The sequence below is a fragment of the Chlorella variabilis genome (genome assembly GCF_000147415.1).
Source record: "Chlorella variabilis unplaced genomic scaffold CHLNCscaffold_9, whole genome shotgun sequence".
Classification (NCBI taxonomy): domain Eukaryota; kingdom Viridiplantae; phylum Chlorophyta; class Trebouxiophyceae; order Chlorellales; family Chlorellaceae; genus Chlorella; species Chlorella variabilis.
The window spans coordinates 1,561,329-1,577,160 of NW_005435079.1; the positions used below are offsets into that span (position 1 = coordinate 1,561,329).

General features: G+C 71.5%; 3 protein-coding genes across 3 annotated transcripts in view; all 3 read right to left on the reverse strand.

The window, feature by feature from the left end:
• Positions 1-621: 621 nt before the first annotated feature.
• On the reverse strand, positions 622-10,727 carry CHLNCDRAFT_145620 (hypothetical protein; the record flags this gene model as incomplete). Its single annotated transcript, XM_005848131.1, has 25 exons — positions 622-844; positions 1,012-1,269; positions 1,420-1,524; positions 1,800-1,873; positions 2,091-2,197; positions 2,478-2,548; positions 2,715-2,807; positions 3,063-3,168; positions 3,363-3,440; positions 3,662-3,779; positions 4,136-4,216; positions 4,398-4,471; positions 4,671-4,829; positions 4,991-5,977; positions 6,234-6,331; positions 6,517-6,674; positions 6,928-7,821; positions 8,069-8,224; positions 8,392-8,468; positions 8,693-8,780; positions 9,078-9,173; positions 9,357-9,649; positions 9,909-10,045; positions 10,274-10,590; positions 10,695-10,727. 25 exons carry the CDS (start codon positions 10,725-10,727, stop codon positions 622-624), a joined length of 4,881 nt encoding a protein of 1,626 aa, XP_005848193.1.
• A 2,736-nt stretch (positions 10,728-13,463) lies between these two features.
• On the reverse strand, positions 13,464-15,409 carry CHLNCDRAFT_145622 (hypothetical protein; the record flags this gene model as incomplete). The annotated part of the gene is made up of 5 exons (XM_005848132.1): positions 13,464-13,602; positions 13,820-14,111; positions 14,412-14,556; positions 14,750-15,230; positions 15,342-15,409. The coding sequence occupies 5 exons, from the start codon at positions 15,407-15,409 to the stop codon at positions 13,464-13,466; spliced, it is 1,125 nt and encodes a 374-aa protein (XP_005848194.1).
• Positions 15,410-15,639: 230 nt separating this feature from the next.
• CHLNCDRAFT_145623 (hypothetical protein) overlaps positions 15,640-15,832 on the reverse strand; it is a gene marked incomplete at both ends in the record, with an annotated part of 2,859 nt that continues 2,666 nt past the window's right edge. The window contains one exon of the mRNA XM_005848133.1: positions 15,640-15,720. Within this exon, the coding sequence (XP_005848195.1) occupies positions 15,640-15,720 (81 nt within the window). The remainder of the gene's footprint in view (positions 15,721-15,832) is intronic.

Here is a 15,832-nt window from a genome sequence, read left to right on the forward strand (position 1 = left end):
GCCAGCGCCAAGCTGCCCCATTTTGCAGCTTGCGCAGCTTCTGAGAACAATGCGCCTTCCAGCACCTCACAACTTGCCAGGCAACCGTTCGCTCTGCTGGCCTGCCCAGCTATCTGTCCCCGATCCCCTATACAAGTGTGCATGCCGGCTGCGCCAGCACGCCCACTTTGAACCAAACCGTCCAGTGAACAGCCCTTCCCCCCATGCTCTGCACCCCTTTTTTCCATCTGTCCGTCCACCTGCCGCCACCCGCGCCAGCCCATTCGCTGGCGGGCTGTGGTGCAGTGCCCATCTGTTTCCTGGGTCCCATTGCCCGCCGGTTTTGATCTGCTGCCTTGACCTGACCCTGATGTAAGCCCTAGCGCTGACAGCTTACAGCTGTCCTGATAAGAGCTGCAGAGTAGCAGGGTGCGCCACAATACATGGAGAAGCCCTGTCTCACTCCTCCGCCGCCACCGCCAGCTGTGCCGCCACGACGGCGGTGGCTGGCGCCGGGTGCTTCCTCACACTCGGGCCGGACAAAGGGCCTGACGTCAACACGAACAGATCAGGGAGGGCGGGAGGCACCGGCAGGGCCTGCTGCATCCTGAGGCACGCCGCGCAGCGCCGCCGCGCAGCGCCTCACAGCAGCGTGCCGCCCGCGCGCCACAGCCCCTGCAGGAGCTCCAGCAGCTGCGCCCGCGCCAACCCCGCCGCCTCCGCCGCGCCCAGCTGCTGCTGCCGTGGCAGCTGCTGGTACTGCTGCAGCAGGTCGCCATCCAGTACCCCCTGCTCCTCCAGCGCCAGCTGCCGGGTGAAGCAGCGGCCGCCCTGCATGCCCGGCGGTATGGCGGCGTACCGCCTCCTGCAGGTACGACGGCAGGACCGGGTGAGAGGGCCAGAGCCGTGGGGAGCCGGCTCTGTCAGGGAGGCTGCAGAAGCGGCTGCAGAAGCCACCGTTGGCGGCAAGCCTCGACACCCCTCCCCAGCAGGCAGGCACCAGGTTTCCTGTCGGCAGGCCCCTCACCACACCTGAAGGCCGCCGCGTTGAGCCCCGCGGGCTGCGGCAGCAGCAGCAGCAGCTCCCGCTGCAGAGCGCGCAGCGCGGGCAGGCCGGCCGCCACATCCAGCCCCGCCGCCGCGGGCAGCGCCAGCGGGGCCAGCAGCTGCAGGCTGCCCGCGGCGGAGGACAGCAGTACCGCCTGCCGCACGGTACGGTCCTCAGGGCTGGACGGGTGCAGGCGCAGGCGCCGCATGCAGGAAGCTGCCTCCCCGACGTGGAAGCTGCCCCTGCAGAGGAGCGGAGCGGTACGGGAAGAAAGGCCCAAAAGCCGCCAGTCGGCAGCAGCCAGCAGGCACGCGGGCAGGCACCATGCTGGGCCCAGCCGCGGCGCATGCGAGCCAGCCCCGGCGGCGGCAGCCGGGCAGCCGGGCGCGCACCATGCCACTAGGCGCTGTCCTTTCCAGCTGGCGGGGTGGCTGGGGGCGTAGCTCAGCAGGCGCAGCGTGCCGGCGGAGTCGCAGGAGGCGAGGTGTAGCGAGGAGCTGCAGCAGGGGAGGGAGCGGGCAGAGGGAGAAGGGAGGTACATGCGCGGTACATATGCGGTACGTATGAGGTACATATATGCGGCGAGCAGGCACTCAGTGGATGGCTGCGCAGCGCTGCGCTCCTTCCCACCGTTGGGCGGCATCCCAGCCGGCGGCTGCTGTGCCACACGCACACACGCGGCATGCACACACACACGCGGCATGCGCACACACGCGCGCACGCGCAGCATGCACACACGCCCACACAGACACACGGCACACCCCAGGCCCACCCATTGATGAGGAACTGCGTAGCCGCTGTGTCGGCGCGGTTGAAGTCTTTCGACAGCAGCGACAGCTGGCGACCCTGCGGTACGGCCAGGCGGTACAGCAAGCAGCACACGTCGTTGCCAGGCACGGCGAGGCGCCGACCAGCTGCGGAGCTCTGGCTGGGCGCCTGCTGCCTGGTCGGCCAGGCTGCTTGGTACCCGCTGCAGCCCGGCGCCTGCCTGCCCCCCCCCCAGCGCATGGCGGCTGAACACAACACCGCAGCCCGCAGTCCCGACTCGGTACCACCCCCGTACCTCGTCCTTGTACCGCACGAACTGCACGCTGTGCTGGCAGTCGCCCAGCAGCACGAAGTTTTTCACCACGTTCAGGCTGGTCAGCAGCACGGGGCCGTCATAGAAGGCTGCAGGGACGTGGGAGGAGCATGGTGTATGGGAGCATGGCAGCATGGTGTGTGGGAGTATGGTGGGAGCATGGTGTGTGGCGCGTGGGTGGTGAGATGGTGGCGGCGGCGGCGGCGGCAGTGGTGGCGGCGGTGGTGGTGGTGGCGGGGTGTGCGGGGTGGGGTGCAAGCGGGCGAACGTGTTGCTGTGTTGCTTGCAGGTGCCAGCCGCAACGGGCACGCCTGTTGTGGCGACCGCAGAGGGCACGCCTGTTGTGGCGAGGGAACGTGCGGTATGCACCTGAGCGCTGGACCTTCCAGGTGGTGGTGGCAGCTACGGTACCATCGTCGGCGGTACTGGTGATGGTGGTACTGCAGGCAGGCAGGCAGGCAGGCAGGCGGGCAGGCTGGCTGGCGGGTGGGCGGATGCCGAAAAGCAGCGCGAGCAGCGTGCTGAGATCCGGCGGCGGCGGGCAAACAGGGCGTCACCCTGTGGCTGCGCTCAGGCGGGGCCCCTGGGCGCCTCATGCTGCCCTACCTGCTGAGGGAGCAGGTCTCTATGCGGTTGCCACTGGCCAGAAGAAGGTAGCCCTCAAGCCCAGACACCGACGTCACTGGTCCCTTGAACTCGCTGCAGGGTTGGTTGAAGCATGGGGGTGGGCAGGAAGAAAGTGAGGCGCGTGGCGCGTGTTCTGTGTGAGTGATGGCGGCAGGGTTGGGCTGCAGGGCGGCTTGCCAGTGCGGCGTTGCACGTGGGTGCACCGCACGGGACGGCTCAGAGGCCTCCCAGGCGGCAGAACGACCGCGCAGCCCCTCCCCGCCCCCTAACACGCAGTACACACGCAGTACACACGCAGTGCACACGCAGTACACACGCAATACACACCGGGTATAGATGAGGCGGCCGGCCCACTGCCCGCCGCCGCCGCCGCCCCCGTCGCCGCGGGTCACTTCGAACAGCAGCAGCCGGCCGCCGCAGGGGTAGTCCTCGCCTGCGGGCTTGCAAGCGGGTGGTGGAGGCAGGATTAGGGGGCAGGGACGAGGAGGAGTGCTGGGCGGCAGCCATCAGGGCAGAGGCGTGAGCGAGCACACAGTGTGTGCATAGGAACTGGGCAAGGCAGCAGGCTGCTGGCAGGCAAAGGCTGCTGGCGGGCAGAGGCATGCTCCCCGAGGGTGCCATCCGCACCCGCCGGCAGCGCCGCGCCGACCGCTAGCAGCGGTACCGTGGCGCCGGTGGCGTGGTCCTTGAGGCGCACAGCGCCCACTGCGGGGTGTCGGTGTGGGGGCGGGGGGCAGCAGACGGGCGCTCGGTTTGGGAGCATCGGCAGTGGGCAGCCATGGCAGGCAGGGATGTAAACACACACACGCACACACACCAACACACCACACACACGCACACACACACACACACACACAGCACACGGGCGCACACACACGCGCACACTCACGCATACACACACACACCCATCCTGCTGCCCTTCTCACCAGACAGCGCCCGCTCGCCCGGCCGGCGCTGGTGCCGCCCCACCCCCTGCCAGCCGCCGCCGGGCCACACCCACCTCACTTCGTGCCCCTCCATCACGCCCCGGCCCCTGGCCCGCCCCTCAACCCAGGAATAAGTGTTTGAAGGTGGCGGCCTCCCCGGGTTCCTCTTCTTAAGAAGAAAAAGGGAAAAAGGCACCTGGGGGGGGGGAACAGGGTGCTGGTTGGGAAAACCGAGCCCGCGTGGCCGAAGCTTGGGAGAAGAAAGGAAGACGGGAGATGCCGGGGTGGGGGGGGGTTGCAGGCGAGATGCTTGCTGCTGTGAGGAAAACCCCGGTGAAGCCTTGTCAGGGGTGGAAATGCAACACAACAAAGCAAGGCGGGAGGGATGCGGCGACACCACCACCGGATGCGCCGCACGAAGGGAGGCAGGAGGGTGGCTCCGGCGGCGCCGCGCCCCCCTTGCGGGGCGCCCACCTGCCGGCTGCTCAGCACCGCAAACATATCTGCCTCTGCGTAGTGCGCCACCTTGAGGGGGGTGCCCTTGATTGATACGCGCTGCGAGGAAGGGAGGGTTGGGGAGGGGGGGTGGGGGTAGGTTGGAGAGGGGAGCATGCCACAAGGCGCTGACGCCGCAGCCAGCAGCACCGGTGGCAGCAGCAACGGCTGCAGCGGCGGCAGCGGCAGGTCTCTCCCAGCACAGCTGGCAGGGCCGGTCCTGGGCGGGCCCAGCGCCGACCTGTCGAGGCCAGGGCGCGTCCAGCCGCGTGCGCGGCGGCAGCTGCGAGATCTGGATGCCGCTGCGGGCGCCGCCTGCGGTACAGGCATAGAGTCGAGCGCAGCGTGCGTGGGCATCTCTGGAACAGCATCCCTGGAACGGCGCATGCACAGCAGCCAAGGCCGTGCGGCCTAAGCAGGCGGCAGCTCGGCACGTGTGAGCCCGCCCTGCGGGGGCGGCCCGCAGGCCGAGACAGCTGCCGCCCGCGTGAAGCGGCAGGTACACCACACTCACTTGTGGCGACGATGAAGCCGTGGGGGCAGTTAACATTATGGAAAGGGGTGAAGCCTGCCGCCCCAACCGCGGCCGCCCCCGGCCCCGCGGGCTGCGGCAAGAAGTGGGGGTGTGGCAGCAGGCCGCCGCGGCTGGCCACCAGCCAGTGGGGATGCTGGCCTGTAGCGGCGGGCAAGGGTGGGCAGGCACCGTGGGCGGCAGCCATGGTTGGTCGAGGAGGCAGGAAGGCGGGGCGCATCATGGAGGGACTGCAAGCACCACACGGCAGGCAGGCGGCCAGAGCGCAGCAGAGCGGCAGGCAGCCAGGCGGCGCTGCCCACCCGCCACAAACACGCCGCTGTAAGGCGCCTCCTCGCCCAGGCCCTCGAAGCAGTGCAGGCGCCGCAGGCGGAGCTGCGGGCCGCCCGCCGGCGGCAGCAGCGGCGGCAGGTCCAGGCGCAGGCGTCGGAAGCGCGGGGTGCCGCTGCCGCTGCTGCCACGCGTGCCGCCGCTGCCTGGCGATGCGGAGAAGGCTTGGTAGGCCAGCAGCTGGTGGTCGGCTGTGAGCGCCAGCAGCAGCGGGGGCTCGCAGGCTGGGGCGGGGCTGGCCCGCGCGGCGGCGGCGTCCCGCCTGCCGGCAGCCGCCGGCCCAAAGCTGACGAGGCGCACCTCCACCACCTCACCCGGTCCATCCATCTCATCCTCCACCCCTGCTGCCGCTGCTGCCGCTGCCGCTGCTGCTGCCGCTGCTGCCACGCCGCCGGCGCCGCCGCTGCCGGTCAGCAGGGCGGGGCCGCCTGCCAGGCTGGTGCTGCTGCTGAAGACCGGCTGCCAGGCTGGCAGCGCGTACAGCTGGCACGCCCCGCTGGCACGACAGACCACAGCATACACAGCGCCACAGCCGCCGCCGCTGGCAGCAGCCTGGGCCGTGGTACCACCGTCCTGCTGCCCCTGCTGCTGCTGCTGCTGCTGAGTCTGCTGCTGAGTCTGCGGCAGGCGAGCCGCCAGCCAGCCGCAGCTGTCTGCAAACAGGGAGCAAGCTGTGATCCTCTCCTCAGCCGCCACCGGGCGGAGCGCTGCTTCGGCCGCCTCCGCTGCTGCGGCCGCCTCGGGGCCGGCGCCGGCGGCGGAAGCCGCCGACAGGCGGCAGGCGACGGGGTCGGCTGTGAGGAACCTGGCGGTACCGTCTGCCAAATACAGCAGTACATAGGGGTCGCACATGTCAGCGGACACAATGGCGCCGCCGCCGGGTGCGCCTCCTGCAGCAGCTGCCGCCGCAGGGGCGGCTAGCTCCGAGGCCCACACATCTTGCACCGACTCCTCGCCATCTGCGGCAGCAGCGCAGGTGAGAAGACGAGGGGAGCGTGTTCGGTGTGCGGGGTGGGCGAGTGGTTGGAGTGAGGTGTGGGTGGTGTGGGGTGTGTGGGTCTGGCCACAGGGCACAGCTGGCGGCCACCTGGAGGGCCCCAACAGCGGCGCCAGCAACAGGAGCCGGCAACAAGCACAGAGCTTCTGCAGCCGGCCGGCCGGCGGGCAGGCAGATGGCGGCGGGTGCAGCCAACCCAGCAGGCGCAGGCAGCGCACCCAGCAGGCGGAGGCCTTGAGGGAAGGCCTGCGCGATGCGGCGGCCGCAGCACACGCTGCCGGCGGCCAGGGTGGGGGTGTCCACAGCAAACTCCACGCTGCGGGGGCGCGGGAGGGAGCGCAGGTGGCGGGGGCATGGGCGCGGGGAGGAGCACGGCGCAGGGGCGCGAGGGTGGGGCAGCCTGGCGCCAGCACCGCTCTGCGGCCACCGCCGCCGGCACGGCCGGCGCCATGCCAAAGCAGCTTTGGCCCGGCCCCAGGCCGCGCAGCCCCTGCCGCCTACCTCTCTGTCACTTCCCGCAGCTCCTCCCCAGTGGCCAGCACCTTGGTAGCGCCTTGGAAGGAGAGCAGCAGGTAGGCATGGTGCCCCCCCTCCTGCCCGGCCGCCTCCCCAGCCGCCTGCCCGCTGCCACCACCGCTGGCAGAGGCAGCGCCGCGGTGCTGCACCGCCCACGCGGCCAGCAGGCCTGCGGGCAGGCAAGGGCGGGGGCTGTCACTGCATGGACGATGCAGCTACCACGCAGTCGCGCGCAGCGGCAGCGAACAAGGCCGGAAGTTGCAGAGCAGGCGTGCATATGGATAATGGATCTGCGCACTGTTAGAAACAGTCTGGTGTGTGCATGGATGAGGCGGGCAGGCAAGCATGGGGTCCCCCCGCGCCCAGGCGTGCGCCCTGCTTGCCTGGCAGCGGCACCTCGGTGATGACGTCCGGTACCACGCTGCGCCGCAGTACCGTCAGCGTGCCGCCCTTGCCCTCCCCGCTGCACCCTACCAGCGCGGGAGGGACGGCCTCGCCGCCGGCGCCAGCAGCTGGCTCTGCCACAGCAAAGTCCCGCAGCGGTCCTATGTTGGCCAGGCTGTCCAGGACCTTGAGCTGGTACCGCTGCAGCTGCCAGGAAGGCGTCGGTACCGCCGCTGCCGCCGCGGGGGCCACCCCGGCGGCCGAGGAGTAGAGCGCCGTGCCGTAGATAAGTGCCTCCTCGTCTTCCGAATCGCTGCCCGCTGGGCCGCCACCTGCCGCCGCACGCGCCTCGGCCGCGGCGGCAGCCGCGCCCTGGGCTGCAGCAGCAGCGGCGGCGGTGGCCTCTACGGCCGCCGCCGCGCTGCCCACCTCGATGCCCTCCAGGCGCAGCCGCTTGGAAGCCGGCTCATCGGCGGTACCATCCTCCTCGCCCGCCGCCCCTGTGGCCGCCTCGGCCGGCCGCTTGGTGCCGGCTGCGGCTGCCGGCGTGGCGCGTACGAGCAGCGAGTCTCCCGCTGCCGATCCCAGGAACACCAGGGCGGGCTGCGGCGCCTGCCCCGCCGCCGCCGCGGCGGCCGAGCCGGGCATGTGTGGGGCGCGGTGCGCCCCCGACAGGCTGCAGCAGCAGCTGGGGTGCGGCGCGGCGCCGGCGCGCGCCACCGCCAAGTGCCGAGCGCTGCCCCCCGCCTGCTGCGGCAGCAGCGCCAGCTGCAGCAGCTGCCCGCTGCGCAGGCAGAGCAGCGCCGATTCCGGGGACAGCCAGCACACCGAGGCGCCGTCAGCGGTCACCTTCAGGGCAGCTGCCTGGCTGGCATCGCAGAACCGTACCGCCGCCGGTACCGTCTCCTGCAGGCGACAGCCGGGAGCGCAGCAGGGGGGGGCACAGGCCGGCAGCGACGCCATCAGAGCCGGAACCAGCGCATGTGTGCCGGCAGCCCACACGCCGGGCTCGGCAGGTCGGCGGCGTTGCCATCCACGCCGGCGAGGCACCTGTGACGGCAGCCCACCCGGCGGCGGAGCCCACAGCGGGCAGGGCACGGCGTGGAACCAACCAGGCATGGCGCAGCCAGCAGCTTTGCAGGCCTCCTCTCACCGGGTGAACATCCACGGCATGCTGGCGGGCGTAGGCCGCCGACGCGGGGCCCGGCCCCCCGGCCTCCGCCATGGCCTGTGGATCAAACAGGAGCGGCGGCGGCGCCGCGGCGGGCGGCAGCGCGCTGGGGTGCAGCACAACACCAGACTGCTGGCCCTGCAGGCATGGGGGGGCGTGGGGGCAGGCGTGGGGGTGGTGGGAGGGAGGCGGTTTAGGACGGGCAGGTGGGCAGGGCTGGCAGACACGAATGGATAAGGGTTGCTGGAATGGTTTTGTCACAGCAAAGGGACAGCATGGCAGGCGGTACGGTACTGCCACCCTACCTGGCGGTAGTGCAGCACCAGGTGCTGGCACAGCACCAGCACGCCGCCGCAGGGCGCAGCGGACAGGCGGTACGCGTCTGCGGTACGTGCACGGTGCAGCAGTACAGCAGTACAGCAGCAGCTCGGGTGCGGCGGCGGCGAGGATGTTGGAGGGGCAGCCGTGCCCGCCACCAGCCAGGCACCCCTGGCGGCAACATCTAGTCCCAAGCCTGAGCAAGCAAAGGCTGCCGCGGCCACCAGGCGGCCTTGCACCGCCTTGCCGCGGCGCCCGGTACAGGCAGCTTCGTGCTGGCCCCCCCACCTGAGGGCAGCTCCTGCGCCCCCCAGATCTTGGGGTGGTGCTTGCGGGTGAGGTTGAGGGAGAGGGCTGTCAGCACACACGTGTCCTTCTGCAGAAGGGGCAGCCGCCATCATGGGCGGCGGTGGCACAGCGGGTGGTGGTGGTGGTGGTTTTTGGGAGTGCTGTGTGAGCGCGCGCATGCAGAGGGGAGCAACGCCGTGGCGCCGCGGCTGCGGCCGGCTGCGGCCGGCTTGTGTTGCCTGCCGCCGGCCAAGCAATGCCGGTGCGGCTGCCGCGGGGCCACAATCGCCTGCGCGGCGAGGCCCGTGCCTCCCACACCCACCCATCCACAACACGCCACACTGCCTCCTGCCCCCCCGCCCCGCGCGCCACCCTCCCGCCCCACCTTCTGCCGCAGGTTGCCCGCCCAGGTGGGCTCCGCCTCGTGCAGCACCATGAGCACGGGCTCGCTGTAGCCGTGCAGGAAGCAGGCGTCGCGCACCTGCGGAGGGGAGGTGAGGAATGCAGGGGGGGAGGGAGGACAGCAGGGGAGGTGAGGAGCGCAGGGGAAGGATTAGGGACGGTGTTTGGAAGAGAGTCGGGGAGGGAGAGGCGGGCGCAAGGCGGGAGGCGGGTGGGAGCAGGGCGTGAGGCGGGAGGCGCCAGGGAGAGAGTGGCAGCGCACCTCTTTGATCCCGGCCTTGCCCAAGTTGTCGACGTAACTGTTGCCCACCGCCGCCGCCGCCGCCGGCAGCCCCGCGGCGGCCGCCGCGGCGCCGCCCCGCGGCGCGCCGGCCTCCCCGTCCGCCGCGCCGCCGCCGTCTGGCGGCGCCAGGCCCAGCGCCGCCGTCGCCGCCGCCTCCTCCTCGTCCTCCTCGGCGGCCGACAGGCCCAGGCCAAAGAGCTCTGAGTCTACTGCCGGCAGCACCGCCAGCTGGTGTCTGAATATGATGACAGCTCCACACCGCCCCAGCGGGTCTGCACGGGCATGGGCAAGGGGAGGCCGCTCGTCGTGGCCTGGTGCCAATTCATGCACACGCCCTGGCATGCCTCCCTGCGCGGATAACCACTGCTGCGGTGGGGGCTGCCGCTCCCCGCTGCTGCCCTGGCCGCCACAGGGACAGCCCGGGGGGGGGGGGAAGGGGGGGCACAGAGAGCACTCGCGCACACACCACACACACCACACACACACACACCGCACACATACCACATACATGCACACGCACACCACACGCACCTGTCACCGCAAGTGGCGGGTAGGGGAACACGGTGCGGCCCAGCTTGAGGGAGGCGTCTCCCTCAAAGTAGTGCAGGCTGCTGGGCGCCAGCTCGTGCCGCCCCGCATCCCAATGCAGTACCGACAGCTTGGCGTCCCTGCGGCGGCGCGGCGGCACGGGCGGCGTTTGCGGCGGCTGCAGCAAGGCGCAGGCCTGCCCGAGCAGGCGCGCAGCGGCAGGGACTGGCCGGGCGAGCAACAGTTTTGAGTGTGTGCAGGCACTCCCTCGGTTTGTTTCTGATGGACAAGGTCTGGCGGCGCCCAGCCCTGTGATATGGTACTACATGCACGGTGTTATGGTACTGCAGGTACTGACAGGCGCACACCTGAAGGTCAGCAGCAGCACGTCGCGCTGGCCCGGCGCCCGCCCCCGCAGCACCGCCACGCTCTCCGCCACGCCAAACAGCCGGCAGCTGGCCAGCTGGTCCAGGCTCTGGGCCGTGTGGGTGGTGGCAGGGCCGCCTGCCTCGCTGCCTCGCACAGAGTAGAGCTCCAGCTGGGTGCTGCGCACAACCACCAGGTCTGGGAGCGGGTCTCCGCTGCCGCCGCCATCATCGCCGTCGGCGCTGCCGCTGCCCTGCTGCCGCTGCGCGTGCGTCAGCCAGGCGGCGGTGCAGTGCGTGACCGCGGTGGGCGGGTGCACCTGCATGAGCAGGGTGGGAGACGGAATTGGGGCAGGGCAGGAGGCTGAGTGGCTCTGCCGGTTGCCGCGAGCGACGGCCTGCTGCGGCCGACCCCTTGGCTCACCTGCGTGCACACGGCGGCCTGCTGCTCCGCCATCGGCGGTCCCTGGCCGACTCTCTGTCACTCCCGCATCGCAAGCAGGCGGCTAGAGGGCTGTGCGGCGTTGTGTGCGGGCGATGGGGCGTGATCGAGCAGCGGCGACCTTGTACAAGCGCAGCCTCCAACGCTGACGAATCAGCGGTCGTGAATGCCGCACAGGCTTTTCATTCGCAGACTTGCTATGGCCTGCTGCGGTGCCACCCCGCAAGCTGCAACCTGGACACCTGCGCCGCATCAGGTTGGCATTGCACGACCTCAGCCGTGTCTCAGCAGGGTGGGGCATGGAATTGCAGGGTGATGGCACCGCCCCATCGGCCGTCGAGCTGCAGGCAGCGGGAGACGGCCAGGGGCCATCACATGTCGACCTGGTCACGGCTCAACAGCTGCTGGAGCAGAATGCGGTAGCCATTTTCAAGCTCAACGGTGAAGCGGGGGCTGTGGGCGGGCCCGTGGCTGCGCCCTGCCCTTGCAGCGCCTGCCCACAAGTGCTGCAAGCCCGATGCGAGCCCTCCGCCGCCCCTGCAGGCCACCTGATGCTGCGCCGCCAGCGCGGCGGCTGCGCACCACCCTCCGCCGAGGAGCGGCGAGGGCTGGAGGAGGCGCAGCGCTGCCTGCTCGAGGCGGCCTCGCTGCTGCCGCCAAAGGTGGGTGCGGTTGTGGGTGGGAGGGGGAGACTGGTGGTGCTGCGCAGCCGCGGCCAGCCGCTCAGCGGTTCCAACCCCATGCTCCTTGCCGGCGGCGCCGTCGTGCCAAGCCTGGCCGCTCCCCTGATGCGCACTCTGCAGGTGCTGATGCCTCCGGGCATGGCGCAGCGGCTGCGGCAGAGGCTGCAGGCGCACGGGCAGGAGACGGCGGCAGCGGCACCGCCGGGCGGCAGCGATGGCATCAAGCCGGAGCAAGGCGTGGAGGAGGCGCCGCCGCCGCAGCAGGATCCTCAGCAGCCGCAGCCGCAGCAGCCTGTGAGCGGGGCTGCAGGCAGCAGCGGCGCGGGCGCCGCGCTGGCCCGCCCGTCGCCGTTCTGGCAGCAGCGGCAGGACAGCAGCGGGCTGCTCGGGTTGGGCCCACTGCTGCCCTCAGGATCGCTGCTGGGCAGCGTTGCCACGGCTGGCCTGCTGCAGCCGTCGCAGCAGGCGGGGCAGCAGCAGGCGCAGGGCTCTGTCGGGGCGCTGCCGTCCTTCCAGCCGCACCACGAGCAGCCGTCGCTGCTGGTGCAGGGGCTGCAAGGCAGCATGGGCGGGCTGCTGACGGGCGGCAGCGTGGTGCTGGCGCCACCGGCGTCGGGCGAGGCCGGCGGGCAGGCGGAGGGCGCGGGGCAGGGCATGCCACCCATGCCTGCCGAGCCCGGTACCAAGCAGGACATGTGGCTGCTCACCCACGCCTACTCCTCCATGACCCCGGAGCAGAAGGAGAAGCTGGCGGCGCAGCCGGCCGAGGTACGCACCTTTGTACTGCGCGCCCGCATGCGCAAGGTGCGCGACCAGCTGAAGGCCCTGCAGCAGGCGCAGGCGCAGGCGCAGGCGCAGCAGCAGCAGCAGCAGCAGGCGGCGCCTGCAGGCGGCGCGGGCCCGCTGTCGGGACTTCACATGCAACAGCAGCAGCAGCAGCAGCAGGAACAGCAGCAGCAGCAGCAGCAGCAGCAGGTGGGGCAGGCGGCGGCCGTGCCGCTGGGGCTGGCGTACGGCGGCTGGCCCGGCGACGGCTTTGCCGCCGCTCCGCCGCAGCCGGGCAGCCTGGGCGAGGTGCTGCAGCAGCACCACGGCGGCGGCGGCGGCGGCGGCGGGCTGCTGTTGCCGCCCAGCATGCCTGGTGCCGCGCCGGACGGCGGCGGCGACCCGCTGCAGCAGCCCGGGGCCCGCCAGCTGCAGAGTTCGCCGCCGCTGCTGGAGCTGGCTGGGCTGGACAGCTTCCGCCGAGTGCCCTCGGTCGGCTTGCTGCAGGACCAGCAGTACCAACAGCAGTACCAGCAGCAGTACCCACAGCAGTACCAGCAGCAGGAGTTGGGGTCCGGCCCGCAGCCGCCGTTCCTGCACGGCCCGCCGCCGCTCCACGGCCAGTATCAGGCGGGAGGGGTGCCGGGCGGTGGCCAGCTGGCGTTCATGCACCCGGGCGACGGCCTGCTGCCGCAGCAGTACCAGCAGTACAATCAGTACCAGCAGTACCACCACGGCCAGCAGCAGCAGGCGCAGGCGCATCTCAGCCTGGCCCGCCAGCCCTCCCCTCCCATGGTGGCTGTGTCGGACCTCGGGTCGGCGGGCATGCTGCATGCCGCGCTGGGGCAGGCGGGCGGGGGCATGGGCCGCCCGCCGACGCCGCCCTTTGCGGCCATGACGGAAGGCGAGCGCATGGCGCACCTGCGCCAGCTCAAGCGCCGCCAGGAAGAGTGGCTGGAGCGGCAGCGCACGGCGGCGGCCGCGCTGCAGGGCGGCGGCGGCGGCGGCGGCGGCATGTGACGCCGATGCAGCGCAGGAACGAGTCCCGCCGCCCGCTGACCTGTGTTGCCTCGCCGAGCGTGCCGAGCGTGCCTTGGGCCTGCCGAGCCTAACCGACACAGCATGCCCACATGTCCCTTCCCTGGGTTTGCATTGTTCCCCCTGATTCTACTCGCCACCTGAAACTTGGAATCTGGATATACTGGTATTCAAGCGCTGGCGGTGTTAAACCCTAGGCGGAGCGTTTTACAGCCACCCACGCCCTAAACCCTAGGCGGAGCGTTTCACAGCCCCTAGATGCACCCTAGGCGGGCACCTCCACCTCCTCAAACATACGCTTGAGCGCCGCAAGCTCCCGCAGCTCCGTCTCGTTGCCCGCGGCCCGGAAGCAGTCGGCCGCCTGCGCTGCGCTGCGCGGCACGCCCGCGCCCTCCAGGTAGCACCTGCCGGCGCGCGGGCGGGCAGGCGAGGGGCAGGAGAGGGGCGGCACGCGGCGGCGGTTGGCACGCCGCAATGATGCTGGCAATCCGACAGCCCAAGCATATGCATGCCCTGGCCCTATGCCCTAGCCATATGCCAACCCTCCACACCACACCACAGCGCTTGCCCCCGCACGCCACGCCGGCACCACCGCCGGCAGGCGCCGTGCCGCCCGCCCACCTGCCCATCCACGTCAGCGCGCTGAAGCGCACCCCTGCCGCCGTCAGCGGCAGCGGCAGGTCGCCCTCCACGGCAAGCTCGGCTGGCGGGGCGGCCAGCGGCGGCAGCAGCCCTCCCTGCCCCTCCCCCTCCTCTCGATCTGCCCCCGCAGCGGCGCCGGTGCCGCCGCCGCCGGCGCCGCCGCTGGCTGGCTGGCTGGTGCCGGGGGCGCCGGTGGCGGCCGCGGCCAGCTCGGCCTCAGCTAGATCCAGAGCCTGGGAGAGGCAGTCGTATGCCTGTGCCCCATCCCGCCCTGCACCAGCAGCCAGGCGCATGCGGCGCATGAGGTGGCGGCACGGCACGGCACGCGGGCAGCGTGCAAAGCACACCCGCAAGCTTCGCAGGCAGGGACCGTGAGGCTGCACCGGTGCATGTGGCGGCGCCCGCCGCGCCTCGGCCCGGCCCATCTCCACACAGCGCAGCCTGGCACGGCGTGGAGCGCGGGGGGCCGGCGAGGGCCGCGCAGGCCCCAGGCGCACATACGGCACAGGCCAGGGCTGCTCAGCCCCCAGGGGGCGGCAGGCGCGGCCAGCAGCAGCGGCGGTACCCTCACCTCCCGGGGCGGTACCCTCGAAGAAGTGGATGCCGCAGCGCAGGCTGCCCTCGGCGCTGCTCAGCGCGGCGGCGGCGCGGTACTGCCGAAAGGCGGCGGCGCCGTCCCGCGGCACCAGCAAGCCGTGCTCCAGGCAGCGAGCCACCTGCGCCGTGGGCGGGGCGGGGCGGGGAGGTGGGTGGAGCGGGTCGGAGGAAGGAGCTGAGCCGGCACATGAATGCTGGGCGCTCTGGGAGCCCTCGAACACGCAGCGCTTCGACTGTTCCGGTGACACACAATGAAATCCAAACAGGCAAACACGGGTGGCAAACAAGGGCGGCGGCAGCGGCGGGAAGCACCTGCAGCGCGCCGCCGCCGCTGCCTGCGTCCGCCGCCTGGCTGTGCAGTCCCAGCAGCAGGCGGTGCACCGACGAGTGCGCCTCTTGGAACACTTCCCACTGAGCCTCCCCCCACGCCTCCTGGTGCTCCGGCGCAATCTGGTGGGCCGCATCCTGCAGAGAGGCCTGCACCGTGGCGTGCAGAGCCTCTAGCAGCGCCTCCGGGGTGGCCTTGGCTGCGCTGCTGCTGCTGCTGCTGGCAGGGGCTGGTGGGGTGTCGGCGGCAGGCGCGGTGGCTGCTGCCGCCGCGGCGCTGCCCACAAGCGCCGCCTTGATGAGCTCCGAGACCGTGGCCGCCAGCAGCTCACGGCAGCGCACCGTGCTGAGCCGGGCGGCCACCAGGGTCAGCTGCTCGCGGGCCGCGTGCGCCGCGCGGCAGCACAGCCGCGACGGCGGCGCGGCGGCAGGGCGGCGGCGGCGGTGGGGCCGCCAGGCCGCGACCCTGCACCAGGCGCGCGACGGCGCGCAATTGGCAATTACCATGGCCTGGTGGTGTGCATCCAACGGCGCTGGGCGCTGCGGGGGCAATTGCTGGCCAGGCATGGGAGCTCACCTGCAGCCGATGAGGTGCGCTTGGACCGCTGTGCGCGCCAAAAGGCCATCCATGGCGATGCGGATCATCGGGAGGGGCGCCGAGGGAGGGTGGGGCATGCATCTGCTGGGCCGTGCTGTGCTGCGCTGCCGCCGCTGCCAGCACCAGCTGGCTGCACCCCTGCACTCGAGGCTGCGCTGTTTAGGCATGTGGCGTTCCCTCGAGCGGGGCGCTCCACAGAACCGCTTACTTTGTATTGGCTGAGTCGGCTGGTGGCGGCCACCGCCTGCTTTTGCCGCCAAGCTGCGACCCCACCGCTTCACCCGTCCTGCCACATCACTGCCTCTGGCCCAGAGTACGCATATGTTACACGGAAGGCAGGCAGGTAAAGCGGTATCGTCTGGGGGCAGGGCAGGGGGAAGGGGATCGCGGGTTCGTGGGAGGTACAGGCTCCAGGGGAGCGGCATGCGTGCGTGTGTTGCAGGAGCTAAAGGTCGCGGGCGCGGGTACAG